The following is a 13537-nucleotide window of genomic DNA, read 5'->3' as shown; positions in this document are numbered from 1 at the left end:
ATGGTACATTGCTAGTTATGAAATTGCTGGGTTATAGGGTATGTGAATGATTAACACTGTAAGTTAGGGCCAAATTGTTTTCCAAAGCAGTTCCAGCATTTTACTCTCCTACTGGCATTATAGAGAGGATCCGGTTGTTCTACACATCCTTGCCAGCACTTGGTATTTTCAGACTTCTTAATTTTTGCAATCCAGTAGGTGTGAAATGGAATTTCAATGTGGTCTTGATTTACATTTTCCTGAAAACTAATGAATTTTGTCTAGTTTTTTATGTATCTAGTTGCCATTGGTGTCCTTTTCTATGACATGTTAGTTTGTTTGTCCATTTCTCTTTTACATTAACATTTTTCCTTCCTGTTTTTAGAGAATTCTTTAATATCTTCTAATTATTATGTAAGTTGTGAACTATATGTTACAAATCTGTCTGCATTGTAAACCATTGGGCCATAATTCTTGTGCTAGTTTCTCCTATCACAGAATCCTACCCTGCCCAAGTTAGACTGATTAGTTAACTAATTAGTTAAAAAATTTTCTATATCCTCAAAATGATATTTAAAATAATTACGTATTTTTCATATAGACTGCCACAGGTAGTTATTTTCAGGATTGGTGAGTGTAGTAGAAATGGAGTGAAATTGAATCTTACTAGGGTGATGATACATATGAATGTATGTACATTTGACCAAATTCATGTAAATTATTACATAAAAATCCTCTCAATAAAGCTGACTTCAAACATTAAAAAACACTAGGAATAATTTTAACATAGTAAAGTGGTATAACATTTTATGTGAGGTCTGGATCTGGATCTGCCCCTTATCCCTGCTACTTAGTAGTAGTTGTGTGATCATCTTGGGCAAGTTATTACACATCTCTAAGGTGGAGCTTTCTCACTAGTAAAATGGAGATAAGAGCAGCACCTCTATTGTGAAATAAAAATGAATTAGTTTTAACTGCTTAGAATAATGCCTAATGTAGAATGAGCATCAAATACATGTCAGGCTATAAAAAAATAGACAAATTTATTGTTTCCTCTATGCTCTTTTGTAGGGTCTGAAAAATTCTTCCCTACCATATCATTGAAATTTTCCTACTGTTTCTTCTAAGAGCTTGAAATGTTTTAGTTTTCGTGCTTAGGCAGATAAAAAATGTCAGCTTGCTGCTAATTCTTTTTTTTTTTTATTGTTGGTCGTTCAAAACATTACATAGTTCTTAATATATCATATTTCACAGTTTGATTCAAGTGGGTTATGAACTCCCATTTTTACCCCGTATACAGATTGCTGTATCACATCAGTTACACTTCCATTGATTTACATATTGCCATTCTAGTGTCTGATGTATTCTGCTGTCTATCCTATTCTCTACTATCCCCCCTCCCCTCCCCCCTCCCCTTTTCTCTCTCTATCCCCTCTACTATAAATCATTTCTTCCACTTGTATTATTCTTCTCTTACCCCTCATTTTGCTGCTAATTCTTTTCTTTGAGAAATAACCAAGTTGTCACAATATTATTTAAAAATTATCTGTACTTACCTATTGCTTTTGTTTTGTTTGAGAAAAAGTCTTGCTATGCTGTCCAGGCTGGTTTTGAACTCCTGGCCTTAAGTAAACTGCCTCATTCCCAGCTTCCAAAGTAGCTGGGACTATAGGTGCAAGCAACCACACTCAGCTAAACTGATTGATTTTGTGTACCAGGGATTGAACCAAGGATACTCTACTACTGAATTCTATCTCCAGCACTTTTTATTTTTATTTGATTCTTATTAATTTGCTGAGGTTGACCTTGAACTTGCAATCCTTCTGTCTCAGCCTCCTAAGTGTCTGGGATAACAGGCGTGCACCATTGTGCCCAGATTCCCATTGATTTTAAATTCCTCTTTTGTCATATCAGATTTCCACATATGCCTGGGTTAGTTTTTGGATTCCTTATTGTGTACCATTAAGTCTAGTGTCAATCACTGCAAAAATACTACCTTTTTAATTACTTCAACATTACAATAAACCTTGATATATAATAGGTCAAGTCTTCATTTCCTGTGTTTCCTAGTTTGTCTTTTTTGATTCCTGGGCTTTTGCTTTTTCCTATGAACTTCAAATAATTAGCCTACCAGATTTTGCTAGTTTGAATCTTGAAAGTTCTCCAAAGGCCCGTGTGTTGAAGGCTTGATCCCCAACCTGTGGTGCTATTGAGGGGTGGTGGAAACCTTTTGGAGGTGGGGTTTAATGGACTTCAGTTCATTGGAGGGCTCCTGAAGGGGGATGAGACTCCAGCCCCTCCTCTCTCTTTTTTGTATTTAGTCCCAGCCACCATGAGGTGAACAGATGTCTTCTACTATGTGCTCCCACCATGAAGTATTCTTGTGTTTCCCCTGGCCAAACAGGGACAAGTGACTATGGACTGAAGCCTCCAAAACTGTGAGTCAAAATAAACCATCCCTCCTCGTAAGAGGATTCCTCTCAGGTATTTTGTCACTATGACAGAAAGTTGACTAACGCAACACAGGCTGTACAAAAACAAAAGTAAAATCCATTGAATTCATAGATTTATTTTGGAAGAGCTCATAATCATCAATATTGATACATTAACACTGACTGTACATTTATTTGTATGGTCTTTATCTTTCAATCACATTTTAGAACTTTCTTCACAATCCACCCATGCTTCAGCTGGCAATTTTGCCTACTAGGCATATGGCAATATATAGAGACATTTTGGGGTACTTATAATTGGGGAATAGGGTTTAACCACTAGCATCCAGTGAGTAGATGTGTTTTGGGGGGTTCGAGGTTGTGGCTCAGTCAGTAGAGACCAGGGAATGTTGTTAAATATCCTACAATTTATAGGACATCTCCCCATAACAAAGAATTATCCAGTCCAAAATATCAATAGTGCTGAAGTTACGAAACACTGACATATACTAAAAGGATCTTTAAATGAAATTTAAAATACTTTGAAAATCGTTATGAATCGCTGCTTTGTATGCTAATATTAGCTGGTCTGCTCATTACTTAAAATAATCACTATCCACTATCTTATCCTGACCACTACCATTTTCTCTGTCCATGTTACCTTAGTGACTACGTATCTTCCCTGAGTTTCAGTCACAGTTGTTGTTGTAAATATAAAAACATAAGTGGAACTGACTTAACTTTCAGTAATAGGGATAATTATACATAAACCCTTAATGGAAGTTAGCTTTGTAAACATGAAGACTTTTTATTGTTTTTGCTTTTTTTTACTTCAGAAATATATGAAAGGGATAGTCTAGTGCAAGCACATAATTAATGACATAAAAATAAGCAGAGAATCAGTAATTTTTTCCATGTGATTTCAAAACAATAATATTATGTACATTTAAGACATTTAGATTATGCCACTATTATTGTAATATAACATTTATTTAAACGATTTAGTTTATACTGAAAGTAGAGAATATAAAAATCTCTATCCTAAAAGGATTAAAAATTCAGTGAGAAAAGATACAACTAATACAGCAGCAATTAAAAAAAAAAAGTGGACAAAAGCAAATTGTTTCTGAAATAAAGTCTAATTTTGTTGCAAGTTCTGACCTATGCAGTGAAAACAATTCCCAATAGTATAGGATGTGTTTTCTTTCCTAGTGAAGGAAGACAGAAAAGATGATTTCCTGTTGGGCATTCCCAACCTCAATCTTGAAGATGTCAACCTTTTCATTTTCTTTTTTTTCTCTCTCTTTTTTTTTTTTTTTTAGTTTTTTAATTTGATCATAAATTTTTCTTTTTTTTTGTCTTTTTTTTATTGGTCTTTTTCATTTTCTTGAAAATATTATTGCTTCTACTATTGTTCTCATTGTCTACAACAATTTAGGGTAATTTCTTATTCTTAGGTAAAACTCATAAACATTTAATTTATTAACATATATATCTCATTAAAAATGGCAAAGATAAAAACCTATGTTAACCTAATGGAAAGAAGATATTTTAGCTATCAGAGGTTATACAGCCAATTACAATATTTAAAGCACATATGAGGATAGAAAATTATTGCTCATGAATTATGACTGCCCTCAAACTTCCATAAAGATTTAAAAATTATGGGCCGAGGTACGTGCGAGGCCCTGGGTTTGATCCTCACCACCACATAAAAATAAATAAAATAAAGGTGTTGTGTCCAACTACAACTAAAAAATAAATGTTAAAAAAAATTTAAAAATTACTAGGGGATCTGGTAACATAGCTCAGTGATTGTGTGCATTCTTAGCATGTGTGAGGCCCTAGGTTCAATCTTTAGCACCCTCCCAAAATATAAAGAAATGATAGAAATTACTGAACAATGATAATTAGTAATACATTATTGTTTCATTAATACTATCAAAATCTTAAACACACACACAAATAAACACCATATTTTCTTGCTCTAGGACATTCATTTCCAGGCATACTGTTTTATTGTCTTTCCTTTATTTGCTAAGGTATACAAATCCTACTTCCCTATCTACTCCCCTTCCCCAGATGATTTTAGTTAGGTTACCAGGGTTTAAAGAGGTTGTGTTTCCAGTAATGGCACAAATGCAGAGCCTTTTCCTTTTTGCTGTCTAGAATAAGTATGTCTAGAAAGAGGCTCATCAGTGGAAAAAAAACCCTTTTTATTTTATTTAATACTGAGATCCTTGTGAGCTATCTTTCCAAATAATTCATTCATTCACCATAACTTTCTTTTTTAAATATTTTAAGTTGTTGATAGATCTTTATTTTATTTATTTATACATGGTGCTGAGAATGGAACCCAGTGCCTCATACATGCCAGGCAAGTGTGCTACCACTGAGCCACTACCCCAGCCCCTACCAAAGCTTTCTTAAGACAAGTTGTCAAACAAACATTGGAAGAGGAGGTTAAAAAAAAAAAAAAAAAAAGCTCTTGAATTCATGGACTCTTAATATTTATCATCAATATTTCTGTAATTCACAGTTCATATTCATTATCTTCATTCTCTAATTTCCAAAAACAAATACTCAATGAGCTTTTCCTGTGTGCAATGAACAAATTTGAGATAAGACCTATTCTTTTGGAGATTATTTTCTAGTTGAAGCAGACAATAATTGACAAAAGAAGTAAAGTTTATGGTATGCTTGAAAGTACCAGATACTATGTAGAACAACACAACAGGGAGGGAAAGCAGGAGTGCTTGGATCAGGAAGACCTCACTGATAAAGCTGTATCAGAAAAAAGTTAGGGAATGAGCCAGGAGGGCATCTGGGGATGTGTACTGAGGTGGAGGGGCTGGCAATGCCCAGGCTCTCAGGCAAGAGGCAGAGGGCATGTGAAGATGAGGTTTGAAATATGAAGGAGTCCAGGTTATACCTTGTTTGTAGACCATGGTAATGACTTGGCTTTACTGGGTGAGGCAGGAAGTCAACTGAGGGTTCTGATCAGAGAAGCAACAAGATTTTGACTTGTGTTTCAATGGGATCATGTTGGTTACTCTGTTAAGAATAAATTGTAAGGGGACAAAAGTAAAGGTAGGATGGTATGCTATAATAAGAACACATTTAAGATATGATGCTGGCTTTGCCTAGTGTGATACATGTAAAGATAGTGGGAACTAATTTATTTTGAAAGTAGAGTCAACACAATTTACTGTAGGATTCAATGTTGGCAATGAGAGAAGGAGAGGAAGGATGATATGATGGCAATGTATGATATTAATATCCTTTTGGAGCTGGGAGTAGTGGTACGTACCTGTAATCCTGGGAGATGCTGAGGCAGAAAGATTGCAAGTTCAAAGCCAGCCTTAGCAACTGAGCAAAGCCTTAAGTAACTTAGTAAGATCCTGTCTCAACATAAAAAACAAAAAGGACTAGGGATGTGACTCAAGGTTAAGTGCTCCTGGGTTCCACCCCTGGTACCAAAAAACAAACAAACAAACAACTTTTTGGAAAACAATTTGATAATTTATATTTCGTGAGTGCTCTTGGCTCTGGTGTTACACTGCAGAGAACATACTCATGCAAACTGGAAGCTCTGGTTATAGAAGCTCCATGTGTTCCTTGTTCATACTCCCAAAAGTTCATATTGAGAGCATTGTCTTATCTTGCTCAGGATGAGCCAGATGTTTCAGTGGGTTTAAAGAAAGGTAAGCAAATTCTGTCTCCTAGTATGAAAAGCATGTCCAAGTTTGTGTAGATCCTGATTGTTTTTAATGTTTATACTTTTAATGTGCTAATGATTCAATGGCTCATGAAATTCATTTCCTGAAACTTGTTAAATCCATTTTTCTACTGTCTTTTTTTTTTCTTCCTCATGTTTTTGTGCCTTTTCCTTTGCCTCAGACCTTAAATTCTGTAGGCTTTAGTACTATAGGTTTAAATCCCCTCTCCAGTGAGGGTGCCTCCTAAGTGGTCTCTGCATTGCCAACTGATTCACACAACAGCAGCAGAGAATCTTGCAAAGTAAAGCGGTTACTGCCTTAATTCATTACTTCTTCTTTGAAAACAAGCTTTCAAGCTAAATACCCAGCTTTCCTTTTTAGCTTTCTCCCCAGTCCCTCACATGCACTAACTAATCTGGGCTTTCTCTGCTCTAGGCTTTGGCTCACATTGATATTTCTATCTGATCTACCAAAAATCCTTTCCGTTTTCTTGTTTGGCTGTATAGATTAGGTTCATTCTTTAAGGCCCAATTCAGATATAATCTCTCTTGCCTTCTTTGATGATTCTCCAAGCAGATATAATCCCTTCCGTGTTTAACACTGAGTGTTAAACTGGGAGTAACTATTAGAAGTCTTGACATTTTGACCTGTACTGCAGATATCTGGGTATTTAAACTTGAGTTCCACTAAGACCAACCAGGTATTACTGACCTTTGTATTACAGATAGCACTCAAGATATTCATATTCCTACTCAATGGTCAAAAACAAAAATCTGATTTGAGTAGTGCAAACTGAAGTCAAAGTGCTCCACAATGGAACCTAGAGAGTTAAAAGGAATCTAGAGAGTTAAAAAAGCAAGGTATATAGTCTTAATGGAGCATTTAATTTTCTAGGTGCAGACAGTGTTTGATAGACATCTACTAGGTCAAGGAAGGTATGCCTACATTATGTAAAAGATTGGAAGAGGCTAAAGAAACAATCTGAAGGCATCTGTGGTATAATTTTGACGTTTGATTAAATGACAAATTTTGAATGATACACTGCAAATCGGGTTAAACAGGTCTAAGCAATTCACTTACAACAAAATTAAAACTTGGAAAATTTAGCTCCTGCCTAGTGAAAAACAAACTAAAAAAGTGGCAATTCTTTTTTTTCGAAATTATAAGGCTAATCAGAAAAGCTTGCTGGCTCATTATACATTTAATAAAGGTACTGAGATAACATTACCTACAGAGATGAATAATGAATCCAAGGATCCCTGAATGTAACTACGTCATTGTTGTTTACTTGGTGACTTTTTAAAAGTGGGGACAGGAATAATATGGGCAAGATGGAAGAAAATCGGTTTAAGCTATATTCAAACAAATACCTTTACAGAGCAAATACACGAATTGTTTTTCTATGGATTTGTAGCTCTTTTTGGTAAGACCACAATGAAAGGCACAGATAATATGAACAAAGGCAACAGGCACCTGCAGCCTGTGAATCACTTAGGAAATATTTCCGCCAAGACAGGGCCAAATTAGAGGATCTGTGCGATCACCTTTCAATAGCAGGCTCCTTTCCCTGTAAGTCCTAAATAGTGGGACAACTGGGACCCTACCCAGGGATCCAGAGCTGGGAGCGGTCTTGTTTTTTAGACAAATCTCTCCTCCTACCACACGTGACAGAACGGCAGAGAGCCGCCAAGAGAGACACCGCAACGCATCAGCCGGGGATACAAAGGCTCGGCGCCACCGCATCCTCTGGAGGATCGCGGAGCCTCCTGCGCTCGGCGTCTGCAGAGTTTGCGCAGGGCGCTGCCGCGAGGCGCGCCGCTCCCGGGCCCGCAGGGCGGTGCCGCGCAGCGCAGGGAGCGGGAGCAGGGAGCGCGCGCCGCCTGCCCAGCGCGCCTGCCCACCCAGCGCCGCCAGAGCAGGGGCGCAGATCCGCACGCAGCTGCGCCGGGCCGCCACCGCTGCTGCCACTGCCGCCCGGCCCTCGCCCGCCGCAGGGAGCCCCGCAGCGACGTGAACCAGGGTGAGGAGGTCGAGGGCCCCCAATCCCTGGGTAGGCCCGAGGTCGGACTACCCAACTCCCGCCCAGGCCCGGGCCTTCCCCTTCTTCCTGGCCCCTGCCCCTCCCCACATCTCCTCTGGGCCTCGCGTGCGCAACTGGGCGCCGTGAGCGGCACTTACACCACGGCTCGGGATATTATCCAGGACACCATCTTCCCGCGGGCTGAGGCCCCGACTCCGGGGCGGATGGGCGCCGAGCGCAGCGAACCAGGCCGCCAACGGCAGGCCGCGCGCTCGCTGGCTCCTCGCGCTCCCCGGGGCCGCGCTGGCGCCCTCGGCAGCCAGGCCGGGTGTCTGCGCGCGGCCGCTGGAGCTGTGCTGTGGTCGGTCCCCCGCCCGTCCCCGCCCGCCGGCCGAGCCGCGGCGGAGCCCGCCGGCCCCGCCCCTGAGCTCCGCTGATAGGCGGCGACGGCGGCGGCGGCGCGTCGGCCGGGTCAGGGCCAGGCGACCGGGCCCGGGGGCTGGACCTGCGGGACCTCGGCCGTTGCCGGACAGCCTCGCGACTGCAGCCTTACCCCTACACTCTAACCTCTCTTACCCGCCTCCCTGGATCCTAGGGACGCCCACCCGGCGGTGAGAGTGGGAGGGAGGCCCGGGACTTGAGAGTAGGGGGTCGACAATGTGTGCGTGAAGAATAAAATACCAGAAGGAACTCTGTGTCCGATAGAATTCTTTGGTTCAGGCCCTAGATTCTGGAGAGCCCAAAATTTGGAAAATGCTCGGGCACATCCGGTCCCCTCAGTGTTTACGGAGGCCTCCTTCAAGGGCATCCTCGTGGTACCACATTTTAAGCGAAAGGAAACTGTTGGGCGACCTTGCACAGTCCTCATTGGTATACCAGCAGTCGCATGGTGCAATGCGGGGAGAGACCGTGGAGGGCATTGGATTTCATGTTTGCAATTGTGGAAGTAATTGTTCTGGGCCTCTTAGAGCACCTTTCCTTCAGAGACCTGTAAAGTCTTGTTTTATAGACACAAATCTCCAGTATTCCACTGAGCCTGTCAGATATCCAAAGTAAAAGCTGGACTTAGGATTCCTGACCTGTCCTGCTGTTTACAAGTGTCTAGGTTTTAGGAGGTTGGATTACTGTTTACGCTTTCCAGTTCTTGTGTATATCATAATTTCAAAACTAGCACTTAAAAACTTATACTTTTTTTTTTCTTGGTGACAATACAAAGTTGGGAGAATGCCGTTCCCTCCCCTCTACTCCTTTTAAGACAACAGTAAAAGGTGGGTTTAGAATTAAAATGATGGGAAGAAAAAAGGATTAAATGTGGCCTTGTAGCCTTTAATTAAAGTACTAGAAAGTAAGATGGCTTACTTTGTGACATACTGTAATTTATTTTCGTTCCTCAGTTTCCCCATAATAAAAAGAGGCTAATAATACTGTAGCCTACTTGTTTTTGCCTTTCGGGGTTGAAATGAGGCACTGCTAAATAACATGTGTAGGAAGTGCTTCAACTTGCTTGGAATAAAATCACAGGACACATGTGAGTCTTTTCAGTTCCCAGGGTCAGTAAATTAATACTTTGATTACATAAGAAATGAGCTCACAAACTGCTTTCTGCTTTAGGCTTTGGTTCTTTTTGCTTATTTGTATTAAGAATATATATTTATTTTAGGAATCTCATAATCTGTATTCTGAATCTTTTAGTTTTGGCCATTACTCAGCATTTTGGAGCATTCAGGTGTGCCACATAAGCACCAGCTTTCTGGAGAACTCTCTTGCACATTGAAAACTCAAATGCCTTTGAATGTCATTCAGATCCCTTCATGAGCAAGTCCTGAGTATCTTTACAGCTTTAATTTTTACTGCTGTCATCCCTAACCCCGATTGTACCCTAAATTCCTTACGTTACTTCTCAGAACTGTATTTTCCTGCTCAGTGCCTTTGCCTGAATTCATTTTTCTTCTAATATGTTATGCCCATTCTCTACCTGTCAGAGTGCCATGAGGATGTTCTGTTTTTCGTCAGTTATAATTATTTGTAGTTTTCTCTGGCCTCCATGATTTATTACTTTAATTTCTGTAGCTACATCATTCTGTTTACACTCATGTCTAACCTATTGAATGATGAAAAGTTTGAGGACAGAGATGATGTATTAGATATTTTTGTGTTTTCCTAGTACCTAGCCTAGAATGGGGTAGAGGCCCAATAAAGATGTAGTCACTCTGTTAAGTATCAAACTTGTAAGATTTTGGCCATGTTTAGTGGAAATTTATTAAAAATGTATGTCTATCTTTCTTATTTGGGGGGAATCATCATTCTGAAGATTAATTATTTCAACCCCTTTCAGGGATTGTTGAGATAGGTATACTGCTAGCTGCTTTCTGAGATGTCCCTGGAAGGCTCTTTGTTAAATTTCATTTTGTATGCTTATTTGTAGCTTTTGTCTTTTGAAAATTCATATTAATTTTTGCTGCTTTTACTCTATTTACCTGAAATAGTTCTCTTTTTCATGTTTCAGGCTGTGGGTTGAAAACCACCTATCATGTGCTACACACATATTGTTGAGTCAAACTGATAATTTAAAGGCAGGTAGTATTTATTCTTCTTCGATAATATGGATACGGAGGGTTAGAGAAATTAACTCACGGTCTGTGATCATGTAATTCAAAGATGACAGTCCTGGAACTCTAATTTGTGTTTTTTTTTTTCTTTTCTTTTTTAAATATTTTTTAGTTGCAGATGGACACAATATCTTTATTTTATATATTTATTTTTATGTGGTTCTGAGGATCAAACCCAGGGCCTCACATGTGCTAGGCGAGTGCCCTACCACTGAGCCACGACACCCCGCCCGCCCCAGATTTCTTAAGTATCTACATCATACTCCAATAGATAGCTGAATTGTGTCTAAGACAGGTGGCTTCCCTCTCTAGGGGGAAATAAGGAAAAATTTGTTTGGTGATTGTAATGATTGAAACTAACCACTAGCGTTTGGTGGATGAAGACCAGGGATGCTATGTTTTGCAATGTGTGGAACATTGCAATGCCTCATATCTTTATGAGTTAGGCATATCTTGCCTGGAATTCATGGAATATTTGTAATTATCTGAGTGTTGAACTTCCATTTTACATATAAGGTCGTGGTTTTTAACAGACTGAATTTTTCTATTTCCACAGCTAATTGTTGTGTAAATTAAAGATTTGTTTGTTGAGAACTTGGCCAAGAGTTGTAAATGTTTTGGAAAATCGCAACACAAACAGCTTTGCATGCAGAGCTATCATATTCACCTACTGATGACTAATTTTGCCCCGCATTCACATATGGAAATAAATGCTATCTTATATGTTATTTTCCTTTCCTTTTTTGTTTTATTTAAGGAATATGAATTTGTTTGAAATTGTCTATAGGAAGATTGTTATTCATTTAATTTCATGCAGAAGTTGGAAAATATTTTATGGAAGGGGGGATACATTGAGACTGATAAAGTCGAGAACTATGGGTTTAAATAGAAAGAGTAACTTCATCTGAGGATGAGAAGTGTCCAGCTTTTAAGTGGTGCCTTTCTGTTACTGGACTGTGCCTCACATAGTTGAGCTTCTAGCAAGTGACCATTTGATTAGTGCTTCACTGTTTAAGTAAGGCTCCAAGGGCAATGAGAGAAAAGGAACAAGTACCTCTGCCCAGAAACTTTTATAATCTAGTTTCATGGTATACTTGAGATTGTTCTGGATAGAAGATAGTTATTTTTTTTAACTACTGAATATGATGGTTTCATTTTTTATACATTATATCACTAGTATTCGTGCTGTGGAGTGCTTCCTTCCTATGTTCTGCAAGGACAATTAGACCTTGGGTATTGATTTTAATCATGCTAGGAGGCAGCATATTCAGGGCAGAGGACATTCTCTTAGGTGACCTATTTCTACTACCAGCAATGAGATGTTTGGCAAGTCACTATATGTTTCCTATTGCATGGGTATGATAGTAGTATGATGATCAAATGCAAAGGACTTTAAAAGTTAATGGTAGTTAGATTAAATTGAAAAAAAATGCTTTTTCTTCTATATCTTCACTGTAGTTGTCCTAGGAGATGTGTGGAATGTACATCTTCTGCATGTTAAAGGAGTTCATTTATTTGCAAATCAACACAGTGGGAAGATACCTTGGAGAGCCAGGTATGGAGGGCAGAGTTACAGAGTACAGAGATAGCATCTAATCATGTAATTATTAATGAGTCTGCAAGTGAGACTGAATACTAGGTCACCTTCCCATTTCTAATGGGAAAGTATATTCAATGGCTTGAAAATATTTTTATTTGGATAAAGACTGAAACTTCTAAATAAGCCTACCTTTAATAGTAATTTAGAAAATAGTGGTAGGAAAAGAATCTTAATAAGACTGACTTAAAAGAAGAAACATATTTTGGTTTTTGGAGTTGTTGTTTTTCCCCATGGGCTGCCTCTTATCTCTGAGGCTGTCTGGTTGTGGTGTTACGATTACAACAGAGGTCAAGTTTGGCATCTGACAGTGAAACTTAAATATAACAAAATGACACTGAAAATTCAGCAAGAATGAAGTAGAACAGAAATATTAGATTTTGAGTTAAGTATTTATTATTGATATTGAGAAAGGATGGTTATTGGCTAACTATCACTGAGGAAAGCAAATATGTCTTTGATGACTGGAACTAGGAAACACACATAGTAAGGAATTGACATTGTCTAAGGTTCTTTTAAATTGAGATAGTAGCCCCACTTAAAACAATTAAGGATTTAGAGGAACTTTTTACCTTTCATGATAAAAAAATTATTCTGTGTTTAACTCTGTTAAGTTGCAGAGAAAAATCTAATTCAAGACATAATTGAAGCACTTTCACTGTCTATTTTAAATACATAGTTCATTTTAAATAAATAGAGTAAATCATAATTCCTCATTTTAAACTAGATTTAAATGATTTTTAGCAATTCAGGTACATAATAGGGGTTATGATGTAATTGTCAAATAGCTGAAATACTTGATAATTCCATCATGTCGAGAAAGCAGAACTTAAAAGCATTATTGATGTTTTTGAGTGGTAATTCAAAGCACACAGAATAAAATTTAAAAGAGAAACAATAGAAAGCTAGTCTTTTTGTTCCACTTACTTTCAGAGGCAAAAACTGTTTTCACTTTTCCCCTCCAAAGTCCAGAAGAAGACCCAATTATTAATACTTATTTAGTTTAAGATACTAAGAGGAAAATTTATAGATTGAATGCATTTATTAGAAAAATGAAAGATGAATCAATAATCTGCAAGGTTTTACTTTAGGAAACTGGAAAAAGAAGAACAAATTTAATCCAAAGTAGTCTGAAGAAAAGAAATCAGTGAAATAGTAATCAGGAAATCAATAGAAAAATT

At 38.4% G+C, this 13537-nt stretch overlaps 2 protein-coding genes across 2 annotated transcripts in view; one reads left to right on the top strand and one right to left on the bottom strand.

The window, feature by feature from the left end:
• Window positions 1–8554, bottom strand: part of REEP3 (receptor accessory protein 3) — a 108283-nt gene extending 99729 nt beyond the window's left edge. Inside the window, exon 1 of the mRNA XM_081267693.1 lies at window positions 8309–8554. Coding sequence (XP_081123819.1) covers window positions 8309–8340 — 32 coding nt within the window. The 5' untranslated portion in view covers window positions 8341–8554. The remainder of the gene's footprint in view (window positions 1–8308) is intronic.
• The window catches only part of JMJD1C (jumonji domain containing 1C), a 284460-nt gene continuing 278741 nt past the window's right edge, over window positions 7819–13537 (top strand). Inside the window, exon 1 of the mRNA XM_081267689.1 lies at window positions 7819–8150. The gene's annotated coding sequence lies outside the window, so the exon portion shown is untranslated. The remainder of the gene's footprint in view (window positions 8151–13537) is intronic.

The sequence above is a fragment of the Spermophilus citellus genome (genome assembly GCF_964194105.1).
Source record: "Spermophilus citellus genome assembly, chromosome: 15".
NCBI classification, from domain to species: Eukaryota; Metazoa; Chordata; class Mammalia; order Rodentia; family Sciuridae; genus Spermophilus; species Spermophilus citellus.
The sequence above is the reverse complement of the archived record's forward strand: the minus strand, read 5'-3'. Positions and strand labels throughout refer to the sequence as shown.